This window comes from Hippichthys cyanospilos, chromosome 10 (genome assembly GCF_059441005.1).
Source record: "Hippichthys cyanospilos isolate Australia breed blue-spotted pipefish chromosome 10, RoL_Hcya_1.0, whole genome shotgun sequence".
Lineage (NCBI taxonomy): Eukaryota > Metazoa > Chordata > Actinopteri > Syngnathiformes > Syngnathidae > Hippichthys > Hippichthys cyanospilos.
The window spans coordinates 7,355,459-7,373,419 of record NC_142378.1 but is presented as its reverse complement, the minus strand read 5'-3'; the positions used below and the strand labels follow the sequence as shown (position 1 = coordinate 7,373,419).

General features: G+C 39.6%; 2 protein-coding genes across 5 annotated transcripts; one reads left to right on the top strand and one right to left on the bottom strand.

Annotated features, from left to right (window-relative positions):
• Nucleotides 1-4,427: 4,427 nt before the first annotated feature.
• lpxn (leupaxin) lies at nucleotides 4,428-12,538 on the bottom strand. Of its 4 annotated transcripts, none has more exons than XM_088426352.1 (9): nucleotides 12,365-12,538; nucleotides 9,296-9,360; nucleotides 8,882-8,937; nucleotides 8,548-8,638; nucleotides 7,999-8,214; nucleotides 6,632-6,805; nucleotides 6,438-6,519; nucleotides 6,214-6,362; nucleotides 4,428-5,581 (listed from the first exon to the last, which is right to left on the bottom strand). In XM_088426352.1, exons 1-9 carry the CDS (start codon nucleotides 12,378-12,380, stop codon nucleotides 5,315-5,317), a joined length of 1,116 nt encoding a protein of 371 aa, XP_088282478.1. In that variant the 5' UTR covers nucleotides 12,381-12,538; the 3' UTR covers nucleotides 4,428-5,314. The 4 variants fall into 4 exon arrangements, with proteins under 4 accessions (XP_088282478.1, XP_088282477.1, XP_088282480.1 ...); XM_088426351.1 differs by lacking the exon at nucleotides 12,365-12,538 and adding an exon at nucleotides 10,250-10,469 and having other exon boundaries at nucleotides 7,999-8,187; XM_088426354.1 differs by lacking the exon at nucleotides 12,365-12,538 and adding an exon at nucleotides 10,250-10,320.
• On the top strand, nucleotides 11,469-17,487 carry scyl3 (SCY1-like, kinase-like 3). The gene is made up of 14 exons (XM_088426349.1): nucleotides 11,469-11,705; nucleotides 12,393-12,585; nucleotides 12,788-12,973; nucleotides 13,058-13,171; nucleotides 13,850-13,906; nucleotides 13,981-14,083; nucleotides 14,167-14,278; nucleotides 14,355-14,432; nucleotides 14,866-15,005; nucleotides 15,080-15,261; nucleotides 15,328-15,499; nucleotides 15,588-15,752; nucleotides 16,392-16,987; nucleotides 17,057-17,487. The coding sequence occupies exons 2-14, from the start codon at nucleotides 12,421-12,423 to the stop codon at nucleotides 17,120-17,122; spliced, it is 2,136 nt and encodes a 711-aa protein (XP_088282475.1). The 5' UTR covers nucleotides 11,469-11,705; nucleotides 12,393-12,420; the 3' UTR covers nucleotides 17,123-17,487.
• The last annotated feature ends 474 nt before the right edge of the window (nucleotides 17,488-17,961 follow it).

The following is a 17,961-nucleotide window of genomic DNA, read 5'->3' as shown; positions in this document are numbered from 1 at the left end:
CAACAACAATTAGAACTCCGAACCATCTCGAAGCTACCCAAGCGGGCTTTCATTTCATCAGCGCCACCGATCCTAGGCCCTCCTGGACCTTTTGCACCCTGGCATCTCATACTGTACACCCACACGATGACGCAGCGTTATGAAGCCATCCATCATTCTGACAGACTGCGAGAAAAGAAAACAGCGCACTGTCTCTTCCTTTCCCATGAAACCCAAACCGGTTTGCTTCGTGGGCAACATCAAGTTCCAAGTATGCCCAAGCCAATAGCATTTGGGTCAACCACTGTAAAATTGGAGGATACACAGCTACAAATGACAAAAATCCGAAGGTTAGCTTGCTAGTCGCTGTGTCTTAGCTCTCCACAAGCTCCACTTTTACAACCAAAACTGCACCACAAATTATGATCCCATAACAGCTTCATATTATTCCTAACTCATCTATCAACATGAACTTTCGTCATAATAGATTTGGTTAAAATGCACCCAAAGAGCACGTGTAAATGCACATGAAGCAAAGATGCTTATAAATGTCTTCCGTTAACAACCCAGGCTAGACTTTGCTCACATTGACTTTCAGTGGAGAGATATCACTTCCACAAATTTTTTTTTCGATGAGCACCTTGCGCAATAATCTTCAGGCGTTTCAGAAACAGGTGTGATTTTTGTTTTTAATATAAGCCAAAGGTCCAGACATTTAATACAGTATATAGGGCCTGAAAATTTTCATCAAGAAATCCCTCAGGTATTTATTTTGTTTTGATTTGTTTTCTTTATTCCCTATTTGAAGTATTTAGAGCAAAAGGAGTTAATTCAATGCCACAAAAAAGGTGAAAGGATAAGGAACTGAATGATAAAAGCTAGACCCCAAAGAATCTTTTCACACTCTAAAAACAATTATGGGTCAAAAAAGAACCGACTCAAATTTGGGTCTGTTCTTTTTTGACCCATAATAAGGTTATTTTTTACCCGGAATTCATTTGCTATAGTACTACTGTCAGCCCCATAAAGTGGAACTTTTCACTACAAATATGTGAGTATAAAAGCAATCAGATGTTCATGTCCAGTAAAATAATTTAGATTATTTACTTTTTTCATAATAAGTCGCACCAGCAAAAAAAAAAAAAAAAAAAAAAAAAAAAAACACTTTGTCACAGAAACCCGAACCAGACTATAAACCACAGGTCGTAACATCAGAAGTTCCAAAAATTATATATGTGTGAATACGTGTATATATACGTATGTTACTGACTATAAGCTGTGACTTTTTATTCATGGTTTGAGCTCTGCGGCCTATAATCCAGTGCAGCTTATCTGCAGGGTTTTCGTTTTTTTTTGGTACCTGGACCGGGCTTATCCATGACAAAAAGTCTTTTTTTTGCTCAATTTTTGCTGTTGCGGCTTATAGACCATTGTTTTCAGTCCAGAAAATACGGTATATCTCCATTTATTTAATTGATTATTTTAGTGAACATAAAAAAACACATTGCGTAATATATATATACAGTATATATATATATATATATATATATATATATATATATATATATATATATATATATATATATATATATATATATATATATATATTTCATAGCTGTCTACTGGTGGCTAGGAAAAAAATAACTGCAGAAAAGCTGCACTGGACTATAAGCCGCAGGGTTCAAATCATGAGAAAAAAGTTGTCGGAAAAATACAGTAATAATTTTCTTAAACTCACTTTTTTCGGCGTTGAGAAAAGAATAAAATGCCCCTATTCTTATTGATTGCTTCTGTTAAAAAAAAAAAAAAGTGTGGGTAAGGGAGTACTGTATTTTTCCTAAGTGGTTGGTGCCCTACCACTTGTTTTACACAAAACCGCCACTGTGTATTTAGCATGGAGGTCCAAGAAGAAACATTGGCAGGGGCTGCTGGCAAGATGAGACCGAAAGGCGGAAAGGGATTTCACTTCATGTTTTGTGATTTTCGTAAGAACCTCCCAAAGTGTTGGCCCTCCATTTAACCCATAAAAGCAAAAGCAGTCTGAAGGATCAGTGGGCGTACAGAGGAGGCGATATGTGTGTGCGATGGCAGAGAAATGCCCAGCGAAAGGCCAGGAACAGCTCGATGTTTCTTTTGGACAGGGGAAGCAGTCATGGTATCAGGTGTGATACCTGCACCGGCACCAGAAAAAACATGGGCTGAAGTGGAGGAGACCGCCCTGGCTGGAAGTTATTACTGAGGTGTTGAAGTTGCGATTGTGGTTAAACACAAGCGCACACAGAAACACTTCTGGTTGGCTGAAGGTTTTGCTCAGCGGCACACATGCCAGCCATTTATCTCTTTTTTTTTTTTTGTCCAATCAGATTTCAGCTTCTATGTGTTGCCATGTCAATGTAATCTGTAACTGACATTAGCAATGCTTTTTTTTTTTTTTTTTTCAAAAAAAAGGCCTTGTTTGAGTGACAACAGATTTTTTTTCCATCCTGTGATTGGTTGAGCTAAATAGTCTTGTGATATGACTTCCTCTGATTGGTCGAGCTAAAGATGTGCGACAGAGTTTGATTTAGAAAAACCAACTAGCCAGTTAGCTATGTAGCGCTCTAGATAGTTAGCTAGCTAGCAGATAGATAGATAGATAGATAGATAGATAGATAGATAGATAGATAGATAGATAGATAGATAGATAGATAGATGGATAGATGGATAGATGGATAGATGGATGGATAGATAGATAGATAGATAGATAGATAGATAGATAGATAGATAGATAGATAGATAGATAGATAGATAGATAGATAGATAGATAGATAGATAGATAGATAGATAGATAGATAGATAGATAGATAGATAGATAGATAGATGTTTCTTAGAAGAGAGAAAGAAAGAATGGAGAGGTCACCATTTTTTGTTTTGAACTTTTTGTAGGAGTCTCTGTCAGTGGATTGTATTTCGGTTAAAAAAACAAAACAAAAAGGTTGCAACTGTACCTCCTTGCCTTCTTCACCCCCCAATCTAAGCATCTCACGGGCCAATGCACCCCCGCCCCCACCTAAATGTTCTCTCCTCCGGTTCACTGTTATAAATGTCACCCGAGTTACACTCTCTCCTGTCTCCACACATGGCCCTTTATTCGGCACCCTTTTAAAAAGGAGACGTGCTCGCATTTCATGTTTGCTCACTTTTACTACGCGCAGTTTAATAAGACATGAATCAGTCCTGGACTTAAAATGTATTGAACATGTTAAAAAGTTAATTTGTTAAATTTAACTAACTAATAGGCAATTCATATATGTATTTCATCTTGCAACTAATTGAAGCATAATTTACTTTTCTATGTATTTTTAATACTGTAGCTATTTTTACAATTTAAATTTGAACTCAACTAATTGCTAATTCAAACATTTAAATTTGTTATATTTCCACTTTAAATTTCCTATTTATTTCAGTAAAATTAAAAAGAATACATTTAAATGTGAAACCATCATATTATCCCTGATCCATTTGTTTTGCACTCAAATGAATTCATAAGAATTTTCTCTATACATTTTTGAAGTAATTGCTAATTGAGTTATTATACAGCATTACTTTTGATATACAGTATATATTTAAGTCATATAAATATATATGTCAATTCCATCTCACTCCAGCCCTCCTGTGTGGAGTTTGCATGTTCTCCCCGAGCCCGCGTGGGTTCTCTCCAGGCACTCCGGTTTCCTCCCACTCTTAATGAAGAACATACATGGCAGGTGAATTGGACATACTAAATTGTTCTTAGGTGTGATTGGGTGCGTGAATGGTTGTTCGTCTCTGCGTGCCCTGCGATTGGCTGGCAACCGGGTGTCCCCCGCCTACTGCCGGAAGCCAGCTGAGATAGGCGCCAGCAAGCCTGCGACCCATGTGGGGATAAGCGGCTCTAGAAAATGGATAGATGGATAAATATATATGAATTATATATTTACATATATACATATATACTATATATCAACTGTGATTGGGATTTATTGAACAGTATAAACATACTTTTATTATCTACTGTATTGCATATTAATAATACACATAAACATAATTTTGTTAGTCCATCGATAGGCCCATATTGTTTCTTTAGGTGTAATTTTACTCATTAATATTATTATTTTCCATTTTCATGTACTACTTGTGCCTTTACATGTTACAGTGCGCGTGAAATTGAACATGATTTTGCGATCCAAACAGAGGAAGAAGATCAGTCGGCTTGTTGGACTTAGCTTAATGGTGCATTGGCACTTGTTCCATGATGCAAAAGCTCATGTGGTGCATCCAGACTATAAGAGGAGAGCGACGACAGCATGATTAATGCCCACCTCTGCAAGCGCTCACAAAGCAACGAGTCTTAGTGAGTGGTCTGCAGAAAAGCCGAAGGAAAGCATCTCGTTGGGCCAACAAAAACGAAGCGGCAAGTAGCTAAAGATACGATGCTGCGCGGGGTCAACTGCAGTATATTTGATAGGCAAAACAATGAGCGAGTCAACTTAAAGACGCAAGACACGTTAGAGGATTGTTATTCTAAAGTGACGTTACGCTAATAAAAGTGCAGTTTTCTGCTTTTATGCGAGCATCATGGCTCCATGTTAATTAAGACTTCTGGAGTTTTGTTTTATTTCTGACTTTCCGTATAAACATTTTTGGCTCTTTGTGAAAAGAACTGGACAGGTATTAAACTTGTTTTGACCAGTGTTCTAAATGGTGTGTTTGAGGACAGTGGGGAATTCGAGAAATGGAAAAACAAGTTTTATACACTTTTCACATAGGCAAAGGAAAGTCAACCTTAAAGTTTTTTTTTTTTATTTTATTCACAATAATATGGTCTAAGTAACCCCACTTGTCTGAATTCTTATCAATATTATGCACGTATTAAATGAGTTAAGGTACAAAATCCACACATTTTCATCAACTGTGATGTAATCTTCAGTCGACAGCAAGTGGCAAAATGGCTGCCCCCTGACAGGGATTAAAACAGGGGGATATTGCTGCTCATTTCATCTTCCACAAATTTAATATTAATCAGAATACTCGGTTTAGACCAGTCGGGCTGCATAAAACACATTACTGTAACAATTGGTTGACTTCATCTTCGCTTATTAAAGAATTAAATATCATTATAGTTAATTTGAGTAATTCAACTTAGTTTCTGAAAAAAAAGTCGGAATATGTGTCTATGTACATTTACAGTATATGTATGCAAAAATATGTATTTCATACAATATGTGCTATTGTTATTCTGTCCTAATGAGACAAAATGGACACGACAATGAAACGAAGGAATAGGCTGGGTCTGATAGAGACGTACCACGAGAAATCACACAAAGAGTTTGTTAAAGCACGCCGAGCAGTAAGGTCTGCCTTTGTGTTCTTGAAAAATTCCCTGGCTGAGCTGCCGCTGACAGAAGGCGCACACAAAATGCTCCGGGTGAAACTTGCTGTCCATAGCTGAGATGCAGCGGCCCACGATGGGTTGATGGCAGCTGCCGCACAAAGTGCCTTGACGCGAGTGGAAGTGCGCCTGGCACAGCGGGCGCCCATCCAGCTCCATGAAGCGCCCGTCAGAAAAGGGCTTCAGACAGTCCTAAAAAAAAGAACACACACACAGTGAACTGATTTACTTAACCCAAGTGGAATGATGTTACATACTATAGAAATTCCTTATTTATTTTTTTTTTTAGAAAATCGGGAGAAAAAACGCAATGTGCAAAGTGTGTGCACAAGGGTTGAATATACAGTGTTTCTTCATTTATCATGGGGATTTTGTTCCAAAAAAAACCTGTAATAAGTGAAAGCTGAAAAGTACAGGTTGATTTTCTTTGGTCATTTTTATGTATTTTTTATTTATTATACATGTTAGGTTGAGGCAACCTAGAAACATTTAAGAAACATCAAAAAGGAAGGAAGGCAACTAGGTTATTTTTCTCGCGAGGAGAGCGGAGCTCGCTAGCAAGCCCCACTACACTAGGCACCATCTTAAAGAGTAAAATGATGACACATGGGCTTCATGAAGCTTTGTTTTACCATCATTATTCAAACCTTAACGGAAAAAAAAAATCCAAAACAATAGCAGGGTCACAAAAGGTGAACCGCGTAATAGCGAGGGAACACTGCAAAGATTTGTTCTTCCCCGCCATTGTGAATGGTCGGATGCAGAGTGGATTTTAAGTAGCGGATGGTGAGAAAACTATGTACGCGTGAGGATGAGGAGCTCACCGCACAGACGAAGCACTCCGGATGCCACGTGTCGTTGGCTGCTGTTAGGTAGTTCTCTGTCACTGACCCCCCACAGCCAGCACACTTGGGGGCAAAGAGGCGGTAGAAGTCTTTGGAACAATAAGGCTTCCCATCCTTCTCCAGGAAACCTTTGAACACACGCCCCCAATGAGCTCAGTTGCATTTTTTACACGAAACCCCTTTCGTAGATTTCATCATCATACCATCATCGCCAAAGAAATCTCCACAGTGTGCACAGAAGAAGTGATCTGGATGCCACGTCTGGTCCAGAGCTGTGAGGATGCCCTATCGCACCAAAACAAAAAATATGTCTGACCTTAGCTTAGGGCCTATCGCAGAGGTGTCCATTCGGTCACGGTCACAGATGGAGTATTGCGGAAGGTTAAGAGCTTCTTACCTGCACTATGGGCCCTTTGCAGTAGGCGCAGCGTGGAGCGAAGAGCTGCTCGTAGTCTTTCTTGCAATACGGGCGTCCATCCCTCTCGAAGTAGCCCACCGTGCTCAACTCCGTCTTACACACTGCACACACAAAGTGCTGCGGGTGCCACATTTCACCTAATGCTGCGATCATCTGAACAAGATAAGACAAGAAAGAAGCAGCTCACGTGTGAGATCAGCAGCACACAAAATGTAAGTGAAATGCTCTTAGGGAATTACTAACCTGCTCAAATACATAAATATTACAAATGTTATTGTGCTTATAACTGAATAGCTCTTACATTTACTGTGGAACACTTTCACATAACTGGAACGAAAAAAAAAATCATAAGCTCTCACACAAATGATTTTTCTCTCAAATACATGCTTTCATTGCACAACTGAAAAATATACACTACTGAAATGATCTCATACACACAACTGATAGTGCCACGCCTTTAAGTGAAGCACCTCTACACACTTCTACCATACTCTCCCAACATGTTTTAATTCACACTACTGAAATACTTTCACACACACAACTGAAATGCATTTGCACAAACTAATGACACACACTGAAACATTCTCACACTCCTAAAACACTTAACTACAAAAACGTTTTAGCCATACAGCTGAACCAACACATATCAAAACCACTCTAATATCACTATTGTTTTAATACACACCACTGAAATGCTCTTACACACTTCTAAACCACTCTAACATTACTGAAAATCCTCTAACTACTGAAACACACACACTTTTAAAACAGTAACCCTCACAACTGAAAGTTTTAACATACCACTGTAATACTTACACACACGAAATGCTTTATTATACACTACTGAAAACTTCCAATACTTCTAAAACAGTCATATTCACTACTGAAATGTTTTGATACGTACAAATAAAACACACACTACTAAAATGCTCTCATACACACAACCAAAATGTTCTCACACACTTCTAAAATACTCTTATATTCACTACTGAAATGTTTTGATACTTACAAATAAAACACACTACTAAAATGCTCTCATGCACACATTGAAAATGTTCTCACACACTTCTAAAACACTAATACTCACCGATGAGATGTTTTAATACTCAGGATTGAAATACTCACACACTACTGAAACTATCCCTTACTAAAACACTGATTTTTACTACTGATCTTTTTTAATTGGGACAACTGAGTGCTGTCACACGACTGAAATGCTCTCACACTTCTATAACACAAATACAAGAGAAATGTTTTAATACACACAATGGAAATGCTGTCACACTACTGAAGTGTTCTCATCTAAAATGATCAAACATTATCATACACTTTTTTTTTTTTTTTACCTTCCCCACAATGTTTTTGTTACACGCTGCACAAAGGCCCTTGGCTGCAGTGCGGACTCCAATTTTTTCCAAGTCAGTGGTCAGTCCTCCAAGAAGATCATCAATGCTTTGTTTATCTTCACCTCCCTCTGAAGTCTTTGAATCCGAATCCTCTTGACCATTTTTTGTTTTCTGCTCAACAGACGGCTCCTGTAAAAGCGGTGAAGATCCTGCATCCTGAATCAAGATAAGAGGCCTGACATTAGACGCTTGCATAAAATTCAGCCGAGCTACAACGAAAAGCATTTCCATCATTGTCCACATTGGAACAATGCTGCCCCCTTTCGACGAGAGTGGTTAAGATCACAAGTTCAGCCACCCGTTCATTTTTTTCAGTACTGTTTATCCAATGGGAAGGGAATTTTCCCAGGATATTAAACAACCATTCAAATTCGTAGACATTCAAGAGTCTTCAAAGCATTGAGAGAACGTGCAAACTCAATACAGTAAAGACAAATCTAAGAGTCACACTGACAATGTGTAGAAGACATTAAGCAATAGAACACTTACCTCGGATCCCAAGCTCATCAAATCTTGCAAAATGGCGTCCAATTCTATGGTGGGGGAGTCCTGGGAAGTTGCTTCAGGAAGAGGTGGCTCACTAAAACCCCACAAGACACACTCAAGTATGCTCTGTAGACTCTATAATATCATTTTGCTTCTACTCCAGTCTTCTATGTTACATGTATCAAAATCAACTTCAAATGTTTTTTTAGTATTTCTTAAGCGTGATTTGTTTTGATTATAACCGTAGAGAAGGAAGTGGATCTGAATATTTCCCTTTTCTGGCTGCTCAGAGTCCGTGCAATAATGCTAAATCAAGACAGAATACTGCGCAGGACACCTGTAAAGTCTTGGGTTGGACCCCTTTTGCTGTGCAGCTCTCGTTGCAGCTGACGCCTGTGGAAAATGAAAACAATACTTCAACAAGATACTCAGATGTTCCTTTTAAACGAATTATCATGATTAATAGTCGTGATTTCACTATTGACCAAAATAATGTGATCATTTTTGTTTAATCGTAGAGCCCTATCTTGTAGTATATAGAAACAAATCTCCAAATTAACAGTGGCTTGAAAAATAAATTGAGGATGATTATTATTATTAACAAACTGTGTAATATATATTTACAAAGTTTTTTTTCCCTCTTCTACAAAGGCCCCATTTTGAAAATCAAATGTGGCCCTTGAACAGATTACCCATCTCTGGTCTATGCATATGTAAATCTGTGATGATATTGTGGCTGCTTTTCTTTTACCTCTTGACAGATTGCATTACTGCCATCTGAAGCCGGATTGAGGGCGAGCTCCTCCAACAACAAATCTAGAACACATTCAAACATTCACAGGGATTCATGCATACACTGTACACATTCAACATTATTTTCAAGTGTTGCAAGTTTAGCTGCTTGGTGTCATTGTGTTTCCTGTCAAACTTGTCTCAGAGCACAGAGATGTATGTGGTGAATATTTGAAGTGAATTTGTGCAAACGGGTTTCCTCCGGAAGTGATGTCATAATATTTTGCAGAAGTAAAACTGCTGAAAGAATCTCATGCAGAATTAGCGATTGTAATCACTGTGATATTTGTCTAAAATTTGTCTAAAACCCCAGTCTTTATTTTTCATATATATATATATATATATATATATATATATATATATATATATATATATATATATATATATATATACATACATACATACATACAGTATATAAATATATATACATACATACATACAGTATATAAATATATATACATACATACATACATACAGTATATAAATATATATATATATATATATATATATATATATATATATATATATATATATATATATATATATATATATATATTTTTTTTTTTTTTTTTTTTTTTTAATTATTATTTTTTTTACTTCATGTGCAGCACTTTTGCCGGCTTGTTGAGAGGTGTATCTGTATACCACATAAATAATCAGGTTAAAATAATATCTTTGTCAATTTCAATCAAAAATGAGAATTATGAACACTATAAAAGCAACGTTCTGACAGCATACCATTTACCATTAAACAATTGCAATATGTTGTAATTGAGACAAGAAGGAAGTTAGTGTGGGGGACAAAATAAACGTATGTAGTAATCATTAATGATGGCTACATATGATCAGTTTGCCTCCAAATTAATCAACTTTGAGAATTACTGAAAATTAATAGGAAAAAGAAATGCCTTACCGAGCTCATCCATGTTTCTCCCTGAATGTATGTGTGAATGTTGTTTTCCCCCTCCCTGCGACTGCTGCGTTACTAACGTAACCAACCACATGTCATATCTTCACTTCCTCTGACGATATTTTTGTTGTTGCTGAATCCAGACTTTTTTATTGACTTTAAGCTCACTTATATTTACATTTTGAATATTATCAGTGGGGACATTGACCTAATTTTGTTTTCCAATAAGCATACCAAAGTCAGTTTTGACTGTGATTTGCTGTAACAATGTCAAAGAAGAAAAACAAGCAAATAAATGAACTGACTAAAAGGCGGATTCTTTTTGTTTAATTCTTATTCAACAAATAAAATTGGTCAAATACCATTTTTAGTACAGTAGGGGCACCTACAACGCTGGTAAAGAATTTTTTAGACTTAAATTTCGCTTTTAACTTCTTGAAGTACAAATAAAGAACAATTTCCACAGCAAAAAGAAAACATTTTAATAAATTCAATAGTAAAGGAGCATTGAAGAGATATTAAACCTAGTTCATATTTTGCTACTTTTTGCTGTCAATTGAAAAAGACCACGTTCCCAAAGCTCAGGTAACAACCAATCACAGCTCAGCTTGCGAATGTCACATGACCAATTCTAGAAAACAAATTAGCTGTCATTGGTTGTTACCTGAGCCGTGAGCACGTGATGTAATTTTAAGTCGACAGCAAGTGGCGAAAAATGTTTGTAAATATATGAATTGTACATAAAAATAATTAAGCTATAGAAAAATATTAACTTTTCAACTGCTGAAAAATTATGAATAATTTAACATCCGTCCAAAATAAATCTTGGCCGCTTGTTTTTCAAAAAAAGTTGATACAAACATCGTAAAATGTTGTCAGTTGCAGCCAAGAATAAGTAAATATAATACAATTATAAAAAAAATAAATAAAAGAAATAAAATCTTGGCCACCACATGGGAGAAGTCACTTGCGATAACGTCAGAACCTCACACCACTAAGGTCGAGACCATTGACACAGAAACTAGGGAGGTTCATATTTTGTCTCGATTTATTTTATCAGCTGAAAAGTACTTAAAAGTCTGTTTTTGGGAGGGGTAAGAGTTTGAGACATGAGTAACGGTACTAACACGTTCAAAACTAGACATTAACTGGCTAAAACAAGGAATTTGTAAACTTGAATGTAAAGCAGCCCCCCTTTTGTCATGGTTTCACCCATACCGGAAATGCCCGTGTTTACAGCGCGTTAGCGCAGTCGAAATGAATTCCAATCGGTTTCTGTCGTTTTCGTAAACAACAACTTGACCGTTTCTATCACTCGCGTGAACTAAGAAGTGCCATAGAGCCCCGCATGCGGATTTGGACGCGTTCCTGTTCGGTCTACGGCGAATCGTAGCCATGGCCAGCTGGGAAGGCAACTAGCGAGGCTAACGTCTTCCTCGCCTCCAGTGGAGTCAAACGGGTAAATGACGGTTGCAATTGAAAGTGTTGCATGTGCTTGTCTGACAGTGGGGACGACCGTAATGGTGCTTCATTGAGATCGTTGCACGAGCTTTTCCGGCCTTGAAAATGAAATGCATTTTTCTTTAGATTGTATTTACTGGCCTAACTTAACCTCATTTCATGCATGAGAAGGAAAGGGCACAATTCAGTAATGCCAATCAAACATCCGGGTTAATGTTAAAGTACGCGCGTGCTAATGTTCATTTTAACAGGAACATTGATCATATTTAAAGGGGAAAATGTATGACGATTGTTCGGTATGCATTTGTGTAATTTTCGCTATTTCGTGTCTTCAGTTTGTGATTTAAGTAGTATTTTATGGGGGTGGTGTCATGGATTGTAAGTAGCCCCCCCCCCAAAAAAAATACTATGCTGTTTTTCCCCCGAAAAGAACAACTATGTATATAGTAAGGCTGACCATGGCTAGTCTTTTTTTTACCAAATAGTGTTTCTCAAAATATTTTTTAATTATGTAGAGTTTATTGAATGTCAGAAATTTACAGGATACAGCAGCTCCAACAAGTATTGGTCAAACTGTTCACTTATCTCCGCCCTGACTGACAGAGGATGGAGTTTGGCATTTTTCAGATTTTTCAGGACTTTAAGCACCAAACTTACCGAGTAAAATGCCCATTTACATCCACAGGTTGTGGTGCAGTGGAAGGTGAGCAGCCATGGGCGCAGAGAGCAGCGCCGTGCGGAGCTGCACGCCGGAGGAGCCGCTCTTGAGCCTGCCCTTCGGTCTCACCATGTTCTCGGCGCTGCTCCAGGACGGCAGGACCGCTTCTGTGTTTGTTCACAAGCGCGGCAATGAAGACAAGGTCAATAAAGCGGCTAAGGTATGTTTAATTCAAAAGTCAAGGTCTAAATACACAATCATTCCATACCTACAGAGGAGGCCTAATCCAAATTTGCTAATAAAAAAATTGACTATATTGGGTGTGTTTACAGAATAAAAATGTGTTAACTTTCCTCCCTGTCTTTTACTCGATAAGTTGTTCGTGTTTCCCCACCGCTGAAAAACATTTTCATCCATCGCAGCACCTGAAGACCCTGAGGCACCCGTGCCTGCTGCGCTTCCTGTCCTGCTCAGTGCAGGACGGCAGCATCCACCTGGTGACGGAGCGCGTCAAGCCTCTGGAGTTGGTGCTGGACAGCCTCCCCCCAGAAGAGATCTGCGCCGGAATCTACGACCTCCTGCAGGCAATTGTGTTCCTGCACGAGAGGGTGAGCTCGCGACAAATGGAGAATTTTTTGGGTCGGAGAAAAACAAATGAACATGTTAGTTAATCCACTGTCCTGAACCGCCAGGGAAAGTCGAGCCACAACAACGTGTGCATCTCGTCTGTATTTGTTAGTGAAGATGGACATTGGAAACTAGGAGGAATGGAGACTGTCTGCAAGTTCTCAGAAGCAACTCCAGAGGTGGGATGACACACCTGAGTAATTCACAAGATTTACAAGTTTGTCCACTCGGCAAAGTATCACTTTCTTATGTCAGGAAATATTACTTAAAGGGGCCACATGATTATTTCATTTTCTTTGGTAGCTTAACTTCACTTGGGTCACTTGCTGGTGCCTACCCCAGCTGTCTTCGGGCAGGAGACAGACTGGTTGCCAACCAATCGCAGGGCACACATAAACAATCTTTCAAGCTCACAATCACACCTAAGGACAAATTGGAGAGCCCAATACACCCGCCATGCATATTTTTGGAATGTGAGTGGAGACTGGAATGCATGGAAAAGAACCACACGGGCACAGGGAGAACACAGAGGAAAGCTGGAATTGAACTTGGGACCGCTGAACTGTGAGCTAGACATTCTAAACAGCTCGCCCCTAACACGATTAGTGATTGGTTAATTCTGAACCGTCCACACTGACGTTGAGAGGGTGTGCACATTTTCGCATTCTCATTATCTTTGTTATTTTTACTTCCCTTCTCAAAAGGTTTTGAAATTATTTTGGGCATATTGTTGGGAATACAAAATTGAACAGGGGTGTGTAGACTTTGTATAACCGCTGTATATTTGGGGGGGGGGAACATGCAGGCCTAAAAATTTGCATTTATTTAAACATGACTTGTGATGTTCTTTTCCTCAGTTTCTTGCTAGTATTGAAAGCGTGAGAGATGCCAGCTGTATTCCTCCGGAGGAGCAGGTCAGCATATCAAATATACGCGCCTTCTATCACAAGATCACAATTTTGCTTTAAAAGAAAATTGTTGTTTCCAGGTGGAGGGCTTTAAAATGCTTGCTGATAAAAACGCCCACTCCCGGGACTGTTACTCATTTGGATCCCTGCTTGAGGCCCTCCTGCCGCTCTTGAATGGTTACGGTGAGCAAAGTGACCACGCGCTTTTTCTATTTTATCATTATAACGGGTGTCTTATCGTATGAGACGCTCATGACTCGTTTCAGTGTCGCAAGAGCTGTCCAACAGTTTGAAAAAGACCCTCCAGGCAGGCCCGCTGAACTCTGACCCCGCTTGTAGGCCCGCCCTAAGCTCCCTACTGACTCATGATTTTTTCAGGTGCATTCGCCGTCGCGTGGCCGTTTCTTGGCGTAGTTATTTGTTTAAATGCCGCATGTTTGTTTCTTCTGCGTAGGAACGACTTTCTGGAAGTGACTAACTTTCTGACCAGCCTCACGCTGAAGACGGAAGAAGAAAAAAACGAGTTTTTCAAGTGAGGAGCTACTAAAGGATAAATTGGTGATAGATTTTAATGCAAATGTAAACACAGGCTTGCTCGTATGTGGCACACTGTTAGAAATCTGACTTGAAAGTCACAATCCTCACTCAAGTACTCAAACACTTTGGTTTTTAAAGTCGGATTTCTGAGAATAAAGATACGACAATTCTGCCCCAAATCCCAAATTTGAAGGGATTTTCTTATTTAGCTATTTATTTAGTGGCCACCTGCTAATCATGGTGGAAAAAAATCCACGTATATCCACAATGACAATTATAGATTTTTTTTAATATAAAGGAAAACCTAATAAAACATCCAATATGCTCTTTCCCTGAAAAGAAAAAAAAAAAGCAACTCAATTTTCAGTGCCTTCCGGAGTAAAAAGTCATCTAAAACGTACTTTGTCGTGGATCTTCTGTTTGCACAGGTTTCTTCTTGACCGAGTCCAGAGTCTCCCCGAGGAGCTGATAGCTGCCCGTCTGGTCCCCAAACTCCTCAACTCCCTGGTGTTTGCTGAGCCCATGGCGGTCAAAAGTTTTTTGCCACATCTCCTGAAACCAAAGAAAGGTAAGACGAAAAATAGGTGGGCGTGACACGCTTGACAAATTCACGTATCTTACCGAAAGCTTTTCTTCTGACAGATTGCAGTAGCGGTGACGAATGCCTGCTTTCTGCGGCCCTTTATCGCAAGCACGTCATCCCTCAGCTCCTCAGGCTCTTCAAAGTCAACGAGGAACATGTGCGGATGGTCTTGTTGGCGCACATCCATATCTACGCTCAGTTCTTCTCCCACGAGGAGCTGAAGATCCAGATCCTACCTCAGGTACGCTGTGAAGGCACCATAAAGCTAAAGCAGACCCCCCCCTCAAAAAAAATCTTTCTTGTCTAGGTTTTGCTCGGTATGAGAGACACCAACGACGCTCTGGTCACTATGACGCTTCAGAGTCTGGCCGTCTTGGTGCCTTTGCTTGGGGCTCAGGTGGTGGTGGGAGGAGAGAGAACCAAGGTCTTCAAGCGCTCCACTCCCAAGTTTAGCAGGTCAGCAGAGGCCACGCCAGAAAGTAAGTCGAGGAAAATCAAAGGAGCCCTCAGCTTTTTTTTTTTTAAGATGCCAGTTTCAGTGGCTGAAGGTTCATTTTCTGATTCCAGCGTCACCCGTCCACATCATGGGCAGTTCCTTCCCTCAGATGGAGCAGCCTTCCAAGGTCTTGAATTTGTTCCCCAGACCGCCTGAAGACCTTGTTAAGGACAACACGGGGCCATTTTTGGGGAGAAGAGAGATTTCAAGAAACTATGTGCTGGAACAGAGTTCAGGTATTAAAACTAAGAAAAATCAAACGAAAGGTTAAAAATAAATGAATAAATAAACTTGCTCAGAGGAACAAAGCAAAAATAACTGATGAAAAATACAAAAATATGAATTTGAGAGAACTGCTTACCTGAGTTGACAGCCAACTATGCTCTTGTTCACTGGTACAAACGTCACTTAACAGGCCACGCTCGGCTTTTCTAAATTCTTGAAAGCACAGACAGGAAAGCCTGTGTGTAATGTAAGTAACTAGGCAAAAATGCTGATCACCGTTTTCCAAAGTAAAAGCAAATGATGTTTTTTAATTCAACAAAAATAATCAGTCTGCTCTAATGGAGGACTGCGGAAATCAGAGATTTATTTACTTTTAAGCAGGTGAAATCACGAGGGCTTTTGAATTTAAAAAGGCATCCAAATGATTAATCAATGATCCAAAATCAGTATGGATTAATTATGTAGTAGATACGTTGTTGATTAATCATCCCACCCGTACCTAATAAATTGATAAGCTCATCAAGACAATAATTGAATCCAAACATATGATAGTTGCATCCCCATTGAGTTTAACCAGTGAAATAGCAGATAACTTATAAGAAGCCATTTGCTTTACTAAACAGTAACAGGCAGGAGTCTTTGTGTTGCAGGCATCAGCAAACCCACGTTTCTTACCTTAAATGGTTTCCGTCAGCACGGTGACATGGACTCTTCCAGCCCAGAGGAGGCGGCACACTTGCCAAAAGACCACGGGGAGGACTGGCCTGACTGGAGCGACCCAGAAGAAAGCGAGGACCACAAGAGCCAGCCGGTCCGGATCCTCATCGAGACCTCGGATCCGGCCGGACGACACCAGACTGCGGAAGCTGAAAAAGAGCCTTGGGACGACTTTGAGGATACGGAAGCCACCTCTGAGGCCTCCCCTGCAGCGCCGCCTGGAAAAGAAATCACTGAGCCACAAAGATTTGGCTCTTCGCAACCCCTGAAACTGAAACAGGCACAGCCGCCCAATCGAGCCCCTGTGGGGCCGCAGAACCGTCAAGAAGGTCTCGGGGAGGAGTTCACCATCAAGGTGAAGAAGAAGCAGCAGCAACAAGTGGATCCAGAACTGGATTTGTTTGCGGACATGGTGCCAGATATCAAGCTGTCGTCTTCGGCTTTGCTCATACTGAACGCGAGCGGCGATGGCGGCGCCACGACGACGACGGCGCTGTCCGCCAAGTTTGCTGCTGCCAATATGACCGAGGTGAGCGCGCCACAGCAGAAGCATACAAGTTAACGTTGACTAATGAAAACGTGGCTTTCTTTATCACAGGCTGAAGGAGACGGTTGGGCCGATGGAGATGATCTTAACTGGGATGATGAAAATGGTTGGGGATGACATTTACCGGAACACCCCCCAAAAATAAAACTCTTCAGCTGTACCGACTCTGATTTTTGACGCAGAAATTAATTGCCTTTATTCAACTGGATCAATGCTGATTACAAGGGTGGGGGTGTAAACGAAGCCATTAATTGCTTGACAACTGACACAAGATGATGCCGATAGGACATATGGTGGGGGAAAAAAAATGATGTGCCAATTTTGCTGAGGGCATGTAAGGATCTGGATTTATCCATGGCGTGTCAGGTTTGGTGTCTAGAAAACTCGTTGCACTTTGAATGAATGTGAAGTATGCATTAGATTAATTTATTAGTGGCTTTTTTTGGGCGGTTGCTGGTGAAATAAAGCGTTTACTGTACAGAAACCTGATTTTGTTTGTCATTTCTGGCCTATTAAAATGTTTAACTTTGTAGGTACATGCATGTAGATACAGATTGGGGTTGTTTTTGTTCTTTTGTTTGTTTTTTTTCCCAAGGCCACTACCAATTATAACCAGCTAAGGAGGCCCATAACCCATATTTGGAGCTGATGCTCATTTTCAGTGGAAGAGAAAATATTGGTGTTGTTTTTGTTTAAATAGAAACTTCAACTCCCAACTTTGTTGACGCTTGTTTAAGGATGTTTACTGAACTTTTCAGATTACTCTGGGATCAGGCAGAATCCTAGTCCATCCGAAATCACTTTTCAGGATTAAATCCTAATAGAGACATCACATATCTGTTATTTGGTCAATATTATTGGCTCATGTTAAAAGTAATGTTGTTTGTGTAGCAAAATATTTAAGTAGTTCAACAAAAGAAGCGATCCAACTGCCATATAAAAAAGGGAAAAAATAC